Source organism: Lissotriton helveticus, chromosome 2_1, assembly GCF_964261635.1.
Source record: "Lissotriton helveticus chromosome 2_1, aLisHel1.1, whole genome shotgun sequence".
In the NCBI taxonomy this organism is placed as follows: domain Eukaryota; kingdom Metazoa; phylum Chordata; class Amphibia; order Caudata; family Salamandridae; genus Lissotriton; species Lissotriton helveticus.
Window position 1 is genome coordinate 1,151,703,828 of NC_136059.1, and position 14,991 is coordinate 1,151,718,818.

Here is a 14,991-nt window from a genome sequence, read left to right on the forward strand (position 1 = left end):
CAAGAACACAGATAATAAATGCATGATATCAACAACAAAAATCTTGGTGTGCCCCATGGTGGGCAGACAATGATAATAGGCAGGGGCCCTCAGTGCTAAAATGCTTAAGAAGTGTAAACAAGCAGGGATTTCCTGGGAAAAAACTAGAGTGTGTCCTGCTCTGCTGCTAGCTACCCTGTGGGGAGCCTAGTGATGATCAAAACAACATGCTGACAAAAATGATGCCCCAGTGGGCTAGAAATGTGATGGCCTCTTGATGGTCAAAACATTATGCATATACCAACACAGTGTCCTTGTGGGCTTAAAACATGATGGGGAGGCGTGGCCAAGGAAGCCAGCATGGCGGACGCAGACTAGACGAGCTACGTCCCGCCGATAATTGATCCGCGGATTAATCCTGTCCCTCTCCAACCCAGCACTAACCTAGTGGGGCGATCTGGCAGCGGAAATAAGCGGCGAGCCTGGCAGGTGATTTTGGGGCACCGCAGTGCTTGGAAGGCCGGTACACGAGTTCCGAAGCGGAGAGGCCTACATCGCGCCGCGCAGCCGGGACCTCGAGTTTCGTGAGGCCCGGCGGCGGCTGCCGGAGAGCACTGGACCGGAAGGGCGGGCAGTGCTGGAGCCGGGTGGTCCCGCGCGGCGCCCCGGTGGCTATACTGGGGCCCTCGACCCCACTGTGCGTGTATTGGAGGCAGGGGCCGTGGCCATCTGACGGCCCTGGGGACACGCGTCACAGGGAGGCCTACGCGACGAGTTAGAGCCGGGGACTGGAGTTGCGGTGATCCGCTCGCCGGTCTCTGCGGCGACATTCCTTGACGATGCCTGCCCCTGTGGGGTGGAGGTGAGGAGGTGTGTTCCCCCGGGAGTGCTCTGCGGGCCCTGGTGGTGCGGCGGCTTGTCGGGGCCGCCGCTGGATTTCTCGGCGGCTAGCTCAGGCCGCGGGGGCGTAGTGTGGAGGGTCGGAGTGGCTGTGGGCCTACATTGAATGAGGTGCATGGACTGGGGCCCTGCGCCGTGAGGACGGACTATTGAGGTGCAGCACGCTCCGGGACCCGGGCGGTTATCTGCCCTGCTCACCATTGGCCCTGTGCGTGACGGAGGAATCTGCCCGTCGGGGGACCTGCGGGGGACGTGGGCCTGCGCTGGGGATTTCCAGGTGGACTGCGGAAGGGCTCAGGTGGAGAGGGCCCGGGTCCGGGGCCACGAGGGGCGGTGAAGTGTGGGCCCGGACCGCGGACTGTTGTGGGTGGACAGGACCGTTGGACGGTCCCCGGGGCGGGCCCCGAGTTGGAGCTGCACCTGTGGACAACGCTGGGAGGAGACCGGAGTGGCACCGTGGGCGATCGCAGCTGAGGACTAGAGCTATAAAGCGGGATGGTGAGACGCTGAGTGCAGCATTGGCGGTGCAGCTGGCAGGCCCACTGGGCCTTGGAGACTGAGTGAAGCTTTGGGGAGGTGGCCCCCCCCCTGTAGTGCTGTAACAAGAACCTGGGGACACGCACAGCAGGACCCGGAGTAGGGACCCCAGCCGCGATCAAACATGACCAGAGGCGGGAGTGGTGGAGGAGCCTCGAAACAGGGGACCATAGACAAGTTCACAGGCCCAAGTGGGGGTGCGGGGGCCTCGGGTAGCCAGCAGCCGCCGGGCCGGACAATGGAGCTCTCATGGCAGCAATTATGCAATCTAGGGATATGCTGTATGCGAAGATTGGGGCGGTTAGGGCGGACGTTACCCTACTACGCCAGGACCTGCGGAATGCCGTGGCCCGTATAACAGAAGCTGAGACCAGGATATCGGGAGTGGAGGATGATGTGGTGATCTTGAAGAAGAAGGTGGCTAGCATGGAGGGGATTCAGAGGGGCCTAGCACTCAGGGTGGAGGACGTGGAAGGACGGGCTCGGCGGAACAACCTGAGATTTGTTGGTTTTCCGGAGGGCTGCGAGAAGGGCAACATGGAGACATTCCTGACTCAGTGGCTGGAGGGATGGCTCCCGCCGGACTCCCTCTCACGCTGCTTTGTAATTGAACGAGCACATAGAGCGCTTATCAAGAAGCCACCTGTTGGCGCTCGCCCCCGACCGGTGATAGCCAAGCTGCTAAATTACCACGACCGGGACACTATCCTGCGACAAGTGCGAGCAAAGGAGCCCCTTATGTTCGACAATCAGACAATCCTGATATTCCCGGACTACACTAGGCTGGTGCAGCAACAACGGCAATCCTTTACAGAGGCCAAGGCACGCTTGCGAGACCTTAAGATCCCTTACGCATTGCTTTACCCGGCCCGCCTGGTAATTGTGGAATTTCAGTCCCGTACCCTCTTCTTTACCACTCCAGAGGAGGTGTTCACTTGGATCGATGAAACAGTCCGAATCAGGGTGCACACTCCGCCAGGTCGAGACTCTGATTCATCCTCCGTGGCGGCGCCGCTGCGGACCCCCCGACGATCACGAAGCAGGAGCAACTGGAGATCCCGACCTAAGAAACAATCTCCCTCCAAGGAGGATGTAGTGGAAACAGTTGATGCACCTGACACTCATATGTCGGATCATTGAAGCCTCGATTTGTACTGATAACATTTGGGCGCACAGATACATTTGAGAGGCGTGGGAAGTCATGAGATTCCAGGCTGAGGACTGACGAAGACTTCGAGACTCGTCACTGGACTTGATTAGACGGCTATGGGCTTGCTGATATGGGATGTGTGAGGGGGGGACAGAATGGAGGGCGGACGCACTTCCCGAGTTCAGAGGAGGTCATTCCTTAAGGGTGGGCAGGTTGGGGATTGGATGGGCAGTTCATAGGGATCCATTGGGGTAGATGGTCTCCGGCCTCCCGTTAGGGGTCGGCGATAACCTATGCCGGGACAGATACTTCAACGTTGCTGAGGTATGGGGGGAGGCTAGGGAGTTGAGGGGGAGTTGGGGGGGTGGCATGGGACCTGGAGTTAGAGGGAATGGAAGGGGGCGGGCTGGGAGTTGGGGGGGGAAGGGGTTGCTCGGCACTGTGCCATTGAGAACTTCATTCTTGCTGTGTAAATGTCCACTATGCCCGTTGTTAAGCCCAGTGATGTGCTTGCGATTGGATGGCGGTTGAGAGTCTCGGGCTGCAGGCTACTAATGCCTCTATACGAGTGTTGATCTGGAATGTACGGGGGATGCTGGATAAAATTAAGAGAGGCGCAGTCTTGAGGTTGGGGAAAAGGGAGAGAGCGGACATTCTCTTGTTACAGGAGACGCATCTGTTGGGCAACAAAACGCTTAGCCTGAAGAGATACGGCTATGACCAAGTTTACCATGCTGGGTTTGTGAGGGGGTCTCGAGGGGTGGCCATCTTGGTCCATCATAGACTGTCCTATGTCCACTCGACACAGTGGATTGACCCGCAGGGCCGATATGTGTTTATTAGGGGGATGATTGGTGCGGAAGCCCTGGTGATCGGAAGTGTGTACGCCCGCCCCCTTTACAGTGGTCACTAGTGGAGAAGCTGTTTACAGTGTGGGCAGAGATTCCGGACTGGCTGTGATTGTGGGCGATTGGAATGATGTTATGCATTGTCGAGTAGATCGATGTAGGCCCGGGGGTGGACAAATTGCAGACACGCCCACTAAACTGAGAAATATGGTGCAGGGAATGGGATGGGTGGACGCATGGCTATATCTGCACACACATAGTCGGGAGTATACATATGTTTCGGCGGTCCTTAAATCATTCTCTAGACTTGACTACATCTTTGTGCCCACTGCAGCGATAGGGAGAGTTGACTCGGCGTCTATCCTACCGCGAGGCTATCTGACCACTATCCAGTCACGGTGGATATTATTCTAGACAGGGTGAGACAACCATTTCGATGGCGCCTATCAGCGTGGAACTTACAGCAGGAGGATTACCAGAACCATATGGGGGAGGCCATAGCTCATTACTGGGAGGATAACCTAGGCTCAGTGACGGATGTAGCAATGCTCTGGGAAGCCCTAAAGCCCACACTCCGTGGAGTGGACATTGCCTGGTGTTTGCGGCTTGTAGGAAGTGCAAGGAAGAGTTGGTGAAGGCCGCAGCAATGGTGCAGTTGCTGGAGACTAGATGTGGGGTGGCCTGAGAAAGTAGGGAGGTGGGGCAGTTACTCTTGACCCAACAGTCCTATCCATCCCTGCTGCTCGACGAGGCCCGGCAAATATGGTTGGCGACACGGAGTAGAATCTATCAATGGGGTGACAAATCAAGCACAATGCTGCATAGACTCTGCCAAAACACGTTCCGGGCGCAGGTGCTGCCGGGACTTAGAGATGAAGCTGGGGCCTCGATCTCGTCCCCAAAGAAGCTGGCAGACAGCTTCGCTCGGTACTATGCGGCCCAGTATGCCCCACAGGAGTGTCTATCTGTGCCGGATATAGATACATTTATTGCACACCTCCCATCACACGCACTCCCAGAGGACGTGCGAGAGCGTCTTGAGCTTCCATTGTAGGCCGAGGAACTGGGTACGGCCCTAGGGGAACTTAATACTGGCAAGGCCCCTGGGCCTAATGGGTTTCCGAGCGAGTTCTTCAAGAAATACCATCTCCAATTAGGGTTCCACTATAAGAATGCCTTAGAGGCGGCGAGAGAGCACGGACTCCTGCCGGCAGATTGGAGACATGCAGAGATTGTAGTGTTTTGCAAGCCCAGACGACCCCCAGACAGACATGAGTCGTATCGCCTGATTTCCCTTCTAAATATCGAAGCCAAGATACTGGCCAAGCCACTCGCGAACCGGCTCCTCCCCCTTATAACGGACCTGATTCACACGGATCAAGACGGGTTCATGCCGCATAGGGCAACAAGACACAACATCAGACGCGCGCATGTAGCGGTAGAGGCGATTGGGGGCACCGGGGCCCAGGCGGCACTGTTCTTGGCGGACATTGACAGGGCCTTTGACTCCCTGAGCTGGGTCTACCTCTTTGCACTCCTCTCACACCTTAACATTGGGCCACACTTTATGTCCTACTTGAAGCTATTATATACTGAATTGACGGCCTCGGTGAGGGTGGCCGGGGCCACGTCGGTGGCTTTCTCCATATGGCGGGGCACTCGACAGGGATGCCCCCTCTCGCCGTATCTGTTTGCTCTGGCTATGGAGCCGCTGGCCGCGTGTGTCAGAGTAGATGCACAATTACGGGGCTTTGAATGGGAGGCTGGTCCATCAGACAAAATTGCATTGTATGCGGATGACGTCCTGTTCTTCCTTACAGATCTGAATAGGTCGGGGCCTCGAGTCCTGCAGATCATGAGAGTATTCGGCGCAGTGTCAGGATTTTACCTGAACCCGCGTAAATCCACTCTGTGGGTGCTGGGGGATTCTGAAGGGCTGGGCTCGTGAACCTCGCCTCTGCAGGTAGCCTCCGGGGGCCTCAAGTATTTGGGTGTATTTTTAACGGTTTCACCCGCTATTTCTTGGGAGCGCAACATAGTGCCGGTCTGGGACCGGGTTCGGACAGATATGAAATCTTGGTCTCGCATGCCCCTTAATATCTACGGCAGGTCGGCTATCTTTAAGATGGTTGCCCTTCCACGCCTACTGTACCAGTTGCAGAATCACCCTTATTCGATCTCGCCGCAATGGTTTCGGCAAGTAAACTCGGCTCTGGGACAGTTTCTGTGGGCAGGGGGGGGCTGTGAGAGTGGCCTTACGCACCTGCTTTTTGTCCACATACTGCAGAGGGCTGGCAACATCAGATATTCCATCTTATTACCAGGCGTCCCACCTCCTCATTCTGAATGAATGGTGGTATGGGGATAGGGGGGACCCGGCGTATGCCCTGGAGAGATACCTCATGGAACCTGATACGCTACACACCATCTTATACTCAGCACGGCTGAGGAAAGGGCTGCCCAAGGTTACCCAAGTGGTCTTCCAGATTTGGAGGCAGGCGTTGCATCGCATGGGATGGTGGGGTAGACTGACGGAGGAGACCTCGCTCTGGCAAAATGGTCGACTGCCAGCACTGGCGTCTCTGGGGGGCTTTCGGGGCTGAGATTCAATAGGAATCTCCACTCTGGGACACGTTCTGAAAGGCACATCACTTAAATCCTTTGAAGAGCTCAGCGAGGAGTTTCACATGCCCTGGACGCAGTTTTTTTAGATATTTACAATTCCGTCATGCCATTACACCTACCCTGGAGAGACTGGACTCCTTGCCCGAGTTTAGCCCGATAGAGGCAAAAGTGTTCATGGGAGACCTGGAGGAAAAGAAAATATCCCGCATCTACCAAACACTGGTCGCACATTGTTCCTCCTCATTGCAGAATCTGCGGGATTCCAGGGAAATGGATGTGGGGGGCTAGAGGAAGAAGATTGGCGAGAAGCCCTCGAGGCCCCAAGAGGAGCGGCTATTGCCATGCGCCTGCGCTTTATCCAGTTTAAGTACCTACGTAGGGCTTACTACACCAGGGAGAGATTGTGGCGGGCTGGACTGATTGAATCCCCTGAATGCTTGCGATGTGGTCGTGAGGTGGGCACTTTCCTGCATACGGTGTGGAGTTGTGATAATTTGGCTAGATTTTGGACCGGGGTGTGGGACTGCTTAGCAGAGGTGCTGGGCTGGGACCTTCCTCGTACTCCCAAACTGGGGCTTCTCCACGTCTTCGAAGGAGTAGGTGGCAATTTATATAAGAGACATGTGCTCCAGCTGGGTCTTGCGGTTTGCGAAGCGAGATGTGGCTCAGGCCTGGAAGGACCCCCAGGCTCCTAAGGTTGTGGTGTGGAAAAAGGGCCTTGATTTTTATATGGGGTTGGAGCGGCCAGTTTTTGAAGCCAGGGGCTGCCCTAAGAAACATTACAAAATATGGAAACGATGGGCGGACTACAGAGGTATATTGGCTAGAACCGCCAGCACTGTCGAGAGACACCGAGGGGCTGTAGTGATGGGGTTTTGGGGGTGACATAGTATACATTGCTTTCTGTATTTAATCTTCTTCTTTTCTTTGCAGGACCGAAATGACATTGTGCCAGGGGGCAGGGGGGGATCCGGGTGGGGGAGGGGTGTTGGCGGAAGGGGTGGAATAGTTGGGCGGGGGCTCAGGGGTTCTGTTCTAAGATGTTGTATAGATCACTGCTTATGATAAGAAATGCTTGTTTGCAGTCCCTCCGGGGTACGGAGAGCTGCCTTTTTTGTGCGATCTGTCAATAAAAAGAGTTGTTAAAAAAAAAAATATGATGGGACTCACACAGAATGTTGACAAATCCAATCACACCCATGTGGGCGAATCAATCACTTGGCGCAAATAACCTATGCACAAGCAGGACTGTCCACTGAAATGTCCAAAAAAGGAACATTGTGAGAAAATCAGCCGAGAACACATGTGCACAGAAACTATGAAATAAATTATGAAAAAATTAATGAAAAAGTGCTAATATCCTTATCTGTGAGGCGTGTGTCACCCAACTAGTGTTGGCAAAGAAAAGGGTAGGACACAATGCTTAAAAACTGCCAAAATGGACAGAAACCAATTGCCCGTGCTAGAACCCTGGTAGATATCTAATGAGATGGTAAGGGCAGAGATGTAGGCTCAGGAGAGAAAAAAGACAAATGTGCATTGTGTGGAAGAAACCAAAGCTAGCATGGCATCATCCCTTTTAGCAGAGTTGCTGACACTAGAAAAGGAGAAGGAAGAGGCATCTGACCAGGCATATTACTCTTCATGGAGATGTACCCTGAGTCTTTAATTAATATTGGGCCCACTAGGGCTCTTAGTTTCAAGATCAAGGATGTACTTGGATTCTCTTTTTCTCGAACTGAGTGTTCTATCCCCGCCCCAGAAGTTGTGGATAATTTGTTAAATTACAAAGAAAGTGAGAAGTGGGCTGTCTGAATAGTGTACCTCTTGGAAATACCTTGCAACAGGGTAATTGGGGTCCTTGTTGTTGATGGCTCCTATATGTTCCAGAACTTTCTTCCTAACCATCTACGTGGTGCTGCCTACATATGTAAGGCAACAAGAGCACTCAAGTATGTATTCCACATGGGGGAACTACAGGTGAGAAACTGTAGAATCGTCCTAGTTTGTCATGGCTTTGTAGTCATATAGTCTTTGTGCAGCGGTGATTTTTCTGCAGGTCTTCCAGGGACCACATGGAAAGAAACCATTGAGATTACGCTCACTGATCTGGTTCTTGATCCTAATGTCACTATGGGCCAGCATATCTCTAAGGCTGCGTCTCTTCCTTTATGTGACCCTGGGTCTATTCTGTATATATAGTATGCCTTACGATCAGATCGCTTTCAATGTGCCCTAGTTTTTAGTCAAGATTTTGTGTATATCCCTTGAGTTGCTATTGAATGTCCTGATGACTTTGGGTTCAATCTGGCTGTCAGATTCAGTAACAGGGATATTGTTGAAAAGGGTTTCTTCTATGTTGACAATTTTGGCTTTGTCAATGACTGTACGGAGAACCCACTGAGGGTAGGCTTTTTCTCTGTATTTGTTAATCATGGTGGCTTGTTCAGCAAAGAAAGATTCTTCAGTGTTGCAGTTACGCTTTGCCCTCAGCAGCTCTCCATAGGGAATACTCCACTTGAGGGTTTCTGGGTGGGTGCTGGGGGCATGTAGGAGCCTATTACCTGCAATGGATTTGTGGAACAGTTTGGTTTGTCCGCAATCTCTATCTTCTCATCCAGATATTCTACTGAGGTCGTACTCATGGTGTTAGAAAGAATGAGATTGTGGATATTGTTATTGAGCTTGTCAACGAACTGTATGGCTTCCTACTCTGTACCGTTCCATATGATGAACAGGTCGTTGATGTAGCTCAACCTTATGACAACCACTTCAAATTCAGGGAAACCATCAGGTTTATTGAAAATGCCTTCTTCCTACCGCCCAAGTAAGAGGTTGGCAAAACTGGGAGCAAAACATGTTCCAATCGCAGTCCCAAGGATTTGTTTATATGAGCAACCGCTGAAGAATAAAATGTTATTGGAGAGGCAGTGTCTTATCATCTCCAGGATCATGTTGGTATGAGTAAGTTTCTCAATGATTTAGCCCACAGAAAATGTTTACTGACCTGGATGCCCTCTTCATGGTCTATAATGGGATATAATGAATTGCTATCAAGTGTCAAAATGTAATCATCATCCCAGTAATTGTCTTCTAGTTGACCCAGAAAGTCTTTGGTTTCTCTCACGTAGGAGAGGAGGCCTGCCTGTGGCAAATTCCCTCAGAAAATAGTCCCTGTATTTGGATACGTTCTCCAGGATGCTACCCCTGGAGGACACAATGGATCTCCCCTTGGGCTTGAGGTCATTCTTGTAGACCTTAGGGATAAAATAAAGTAACAGTAATTTGGGGTAATCTTTTATTAAGAAACAGTTTTCCTCCCACTCAAATATTCCCCTGTCCTTACAGTCCCTGAGTTTGCTCCAGATGTCAGTGACGCCATTGGCATATGACTCCTTACTGATGGAAATGTAGAATCTTCTGTTGTTGAGTTGGCGTATGGTATGGCCTTCTCAATGTACAAGTTCCTGCTGAGGAAAACTAAATCCCTGCTCTCTTATCTGCAGGGTGTATATTGATATTGGTGGCCAATGGAATATAATTATATGATAAGTAGGGGTTTCAATTGCCTTAAATTGTACACGCATGCTTGGTAAAAGTATATGTATGGTAAAGGTTTGTGTGGTAAAGGCAATGTGTGGTAATGGCATACATAGTAGTTGATGCATGGTAAAGGCATGCATTGTAAATGCATGTGTGCTAATGTACTGAAACCAATAAAATGGTACCAGAACAAAAAATCTAATCGGTTGAAAAGGACATATTTAAATTTAAAGTTGTTGGTGAGAAGCGCAAGGAGCCGCTCATGGTCATCTGGGCACGCTAGACTTGGGAAAAGTACCAATTTCAGGTCAACTGCAATGGAGCGTGAGTCGGATGCAGTGACCGGGTTAGTCTCATGGAAAAGTTACCTTCCAAGTCCGGCAACAAAGAGCAGGTTGAGTATCATAGATGGTCATCGCTGTAGCATGAACTGCAGGTCGGCCATGGTGGACGGTCATTGCTTAAGCTTTGCGTTGGTTTTCTTCATGGACTGCAAGCACTGTACGCAAAGAGAAGATCGTGCATTGGTGGTCGTCGAGACTGTTGTTAGTGCAAAGAGCAGGTTTTACCTCAGATTCACATGGCGATCCTCACTGGTCGCAGCCTTGGCACAAGTTGGCCCATTCACAGTTGCGAGCATCCCAAACTTCAGGCTTTTCACCTGTTTTTTAGGAGGAGTAACCTCAAATGCCAACCAAGGCTCGGAGAACTGGGGAGGCACCTCTTGGGGATCAGGAACTCACTCCAGCAGAGGCCAGCATCAGGGCTCTGGGAGGTCCAGTTCCAGGTAGGTCTAGTTGTAGCAGGTCAGCTGGCTAATTGCGGGAGGCCTCTTACACTTGATGTGTCCTTGTAGCTCACACAGGAGGTCAGCCAACTTATTCTTGAAGTCACTTTGGGTTGCTTGGTATGAAGGCAAGCTAGTCCAATCTTCCTTCTCAGATAGCAAGGCAGTCCTTCAAGCAGCAGGGCAGTCCTCTGTCAGAAGGGCTGTCCTTCCTATGTAACTTATACAGGTCGAGGAGTGTACTGATGAGTGACTCTGGAGGTCCAGTATTTTTACCCGATGCTAGCCTTTATGTGGGGTACTCCCTGTCCTTCCCCCACATTTGGTTCTGGAAATATCTTCCCCTTCCTATGTCAAGACTCCAAACAATCTGGGGTTGACAAAAGGCAGGGCATGCCTGATGTCAAGTTCTTTGGTGTGTGCAGGAGGCAAAGTCCTCTATAGTGGAAGTGGGTTTGGGTATAGCCGCTTTCCAGTTATCCTGTCTGGATGGCCCATCATTTCATAACCTAAACCCCCATTGTGTCACTGTCTGGAAGTAATACACAAACCCCAGCAGCAGAGCTATTCACAGTCACTTGACCTAGTACACTCGTAGAAGGCACAGATATTTGGGAGAAGAAAATGGCAACTTTCTAAAAGTGAATATGTGTGGGTTGCAGCACACTAAGCAGAATCTTGTTGTTTTTTAAATTTGGTCTAACTTGAAAGTAAGGTGTGCATAACCCACACATATTCATTTATTCTGACTCATAACCTGTATATTGGGCAGTGCACCCACTTCAATCATGTTATTTGAATCAATAGCTACAATCACTGATAATAGAGCTACAACTCGGGCTTACACCTCGGAACAAGCGTCTGAAATGTATAGTCTTATCAAAGAAGTGAGAACACTCAACGTACATAGCGGATCAAAAAGTCACCAGGTATTTATACCCAGCAATGTTTATATTCTCTTTATTACAGTGTCAAGAGACCTTTCAGAGCTATTTTAGGCTGAATTTATTAACAGATTTTTCACAATTGTGAGTACTTTGTTCTCTGGCTTGCATTTGTGTTATTGAGTTGCGACACTGGTTATGAATATTTTTTTAAAAAGAGGGTAGTTTGCTTTGTAGGCTCATGGCTTCATTTCTTATTATCACATAGGGTTGTTTGTGACTTTTCTATATGTTTGAGCACATCACTGTGATAGTCTGCCAAATAATACAGGTTTCAGGATCACAAGCTGCATTTATAATGACTTAGAAACGCCAATGTACACTGATTATTATTATGATTTTTTGTTTTAAAGCCACACCCCTGAAGAAGGGACTAGTTAAGTCCCGAAATGCATTGGGTTTTTTTGCTTGTGAATTTTTCTGCATAAAAGCATAATATGTAAACAAATTGTTATTTTATCAGTAGAATTGTTAAAGGCCGAGAAGAACATTTTATGCTGTTCGGATTAAATTGCCTTTAGAATGACTTATGCTATAATGATTAAATAGCTGAAGAAAGTTTAAGAGTATTTTTTGATTAAGGAGTATTGTTTATGAAACACAAAGTAAATCTATTGAAGTAGTGCGCAATTGAGTCCAGTAGTCAGTGGGACATCTGGCCATCTTTTCATGAACTTTCTAAAAGTAGCATTTTCAGAAAGGAAACTTAAAATCTGACTTCACCGTTAGAGGTGAATTTAAATTACAATTCATTTAGTTATGCAGTTTGCAATTATTCTCTATTTTAGTTGTTTGTTTGACTTAGCCTTATTTTCTATGGTGGTTTACACACGTTTTCCTATTGTGAGAATGACCCTTGCCACATTTATGTTTGATGGATGTAATCGCCCTGTAGTCTGCACATTCAGTTCTAGGATCTCACAAATTTAGAACATGAGGAATTGTTTTATTTTCTGTGCTTGTAAAGAGACAACTGTTCTTCTTTAGTCTAATTAAGACACTGTTCGGCACTTTTGGCTCAGTATGATAAGCTTGTTATTTTGTTATTTAAATCACATCGATGCTGAAGTTGGTGAGAGGTGAACTTCCGCCGTAGTCATCACGGAACGTGGCTGTAAGATGCAGTACTGCTCTCCCCAAACTTCATCTTAAGAAGGAAGATAGCTCCATATTAAGTCAGAAGTGCATTTGTTGATGCACCGAGCCTAGCAGATGGATACTCCCGATATGCTCTCTTTAGCATAGATGCTAGTAATAAACAGGAGTAACTTTAGCAACATTATGAACAATTACCATGGTTGAATTGTTTGTTTTTAACTATTCTAATAATGCTTATTACAATAATGTGTCTTATCTTTCTTACAATCATAGTTCATGTTTTACTTACAAAGATTAGAGCTTTTCAATAAACAGTTGCAAATGCAATATTATATATTTTCTTTATTAGGACTTTGGGTATGCAAGAGTGACAATAAAAGGGTGAGATCTGTTACCATGATTTCCTTGGGAATCTGAGAGTCGGGTTCTGTTTACAGACAACATCTATATCTCTGCATGTTTAGGAGTTTAGATGCAGTACTGCGAGCTAGCCAAACAGAACAACATTTGCTGATTAGAAAACTCAGTCTCTGTATTCTAACGTTTTGTTTTTCTAAATAGATAGTCTTACTAGATTAGTAGGAACTGTATAACAGTTTCAGTGTAAACAGAATATCTTTATCGGCACCCAATCAAAAGTTAGCACCTTATAAGGTAGCTCAGTGCTAGTCAATGTGAGAGATATGCTTTACAACAGTAAAAAACACAACTTTAGGATTTTTTTCGCTGCCAGGAGGACATGTAAAACATAGGTACACATGTCCTACTTTTTAAATACTATGCACCCTGCCCTATGAACCTTTAGGACCTACCTTAGGTGTGACATATAAGCATTAAAAAGTAAGAATTAGGCCAGGCAAAAGGTTTATTTTGCTGGGTTGAAATTACAGTTTAAAACTGCCCTACAGGCTACAGTGGCAGGCTGAGACATGTTTTAAAGTGCTACTTTAGTGGGTGGCACAATGAGTGCAGAAGGCACACAATTTCATCTAATTTAAGAGGCCCTGGGTACATGTAGTACCATTTACTTGGGAATAACAAGTAAATAAATGTGCCAGTTAGGTGTACTCCAACTTTACTATGTTTGAAGGAGAAAGCACAAGCGCTTTAGCACTGGTCAGCAGTAGTAAAGTGTATGGAGACCTAAAGCCAACAAAGTCAAATTCCGCCAAACTGGAGGGGTGAAGGTAAAAAGTTTGGGGGAATACCACACCAAGGATGTCCTGTCTAACAGTAACTAAACTGGTTCCATAGTGTTGTGACGTCTCAAGGGCAACCACTTGCTTACCTTTTGTTCAGCCTCTTCACCTGTGTCTCCAAAGACCAGAGTTCAGCAGCTGAATGGCTAGTGGTTGTCTCTTATGGATCCCCACAGACCCACACAAATATTGAGAATGCAAGTGGTAATGTGCTCTCACCAACTACCTACACCCAGCATGGGCCTGCAGACCTGCAGTGGTGGGTGACAGTAGGCCAGGTATTTAAATTTCAGTATGGCCAAAGGGTGATAATGGCAGGAGGCCAGGTATTTGCTTTCATATTTCGATTTTATGGGGAAGGGTTATTTTCAGATGGTGGTGTTGGTGGATTTCAGGAGGCTAGGTGCATATTTAAAATTTTTGGGGGTTAAGGTGTAGGGAAATCTCTATGGACTGAATGAGCAACAAAATGCTGAATAGTAATGCCTTTTTCATCACGTACTATCTTAGTGCATGTAACTAGAAGGTTTAAGTTTCAAAAACAAATTAACAATTGATACACCCTGGAGAACAGAATCCCTTTGCCCTTTTCTCATACTCTTTGAACTATTGCACTACACACCATGCAGAATGAGCCTTAAAAAATGTATATGAAATGAAAGTTGCAAAAGGCATTGTCTCCTTCATGATCAAGAAACAGTGTCATCAAGAGTAAAAAGAAATCCGAATTTACTTCAAAACTGGGATATCTGAAACTATGTATGTATGTAGGTATGTTTGTATGTATGTATGTATGGCAGCGGAGCTCTGTACAGTGTCAAAGACAAACATAAAATTAGCATGCAACAGTAGAGAAAACTGGCTTGTGCACAGCTTACGAGCTTCAGACTGACAAGTGGAAAAAGTGGCACACCAATGCCTGAGCACCATAATGAGCAAGCCACCTTTGCCAGCAGTCCTACTAATTTGCAACCCTAGTTTATAATGCAAGATTTACCTGTATTTTTTTATTTCTTTGTAAAGTTGACTAGATGCACTAAACTCAAACTAAAATTTCAAGTAAAGAATGTAGCAGGAGTTCGCGTTAATCTAATGTAATAATCAGTAAATGTTTATTTTTTGGCTTATCAGTCTAGTATTTTTCTGACCCTCCATTTAGGTGGGAGGAGAATTCTCAAGCATTGCTTTGCTTCAAATGAAGAAATATGGGAGGATTGCTGTATGCGGAGCAATATCTCTATACAATGACGCATCACCTCAAAAAGGTATTGTGCACACCCTACAAAGTTTTGGGTAGAAGGTATGATTTTATTTATTACTTTTGGAGTTTTTGGTAGCATAATTTTTAAAATATTGGTGTTAGGTTGTGAGGAGTTCTCAC

At 47.8% G+C, this 14,991-nt stretch overlaps 2 protein-coding genes across 3 annotated transcripts in view; both read left to right on the forward strand.

Annotated features, from left to right (window-relative positions):
* The window catches only part of LOC144818510 (prostaglandin reductase 1-like), a 413,003-nt gene that overhangs the window by 352,194 nt on the left and 45,818 nt on the right, over positions 1–14,991 (forward strand). For both annotated transcript variants that reach the window (XM_078675996.1, XM_078675997.1), the window contains one exon: positions 14,770–14,875. In XM_078675996.1, coding sequence (XP_078532122.1) covers positions 14,770–14,875 — 106 coding nt within the window. The remainder of the gene's footprint in view (positions 1–14,769; positions 14,876–14,991) is intronic.
* LOC144818511 (prostaglandin reductase 1-like) overlaps positions 1–14,991 on the forward strand; it is a 1,303,604-nt gene that overhangs the window by 352,154 nt on the left and 936,459 nt on the right. The window lies entirely within an intron of this gene.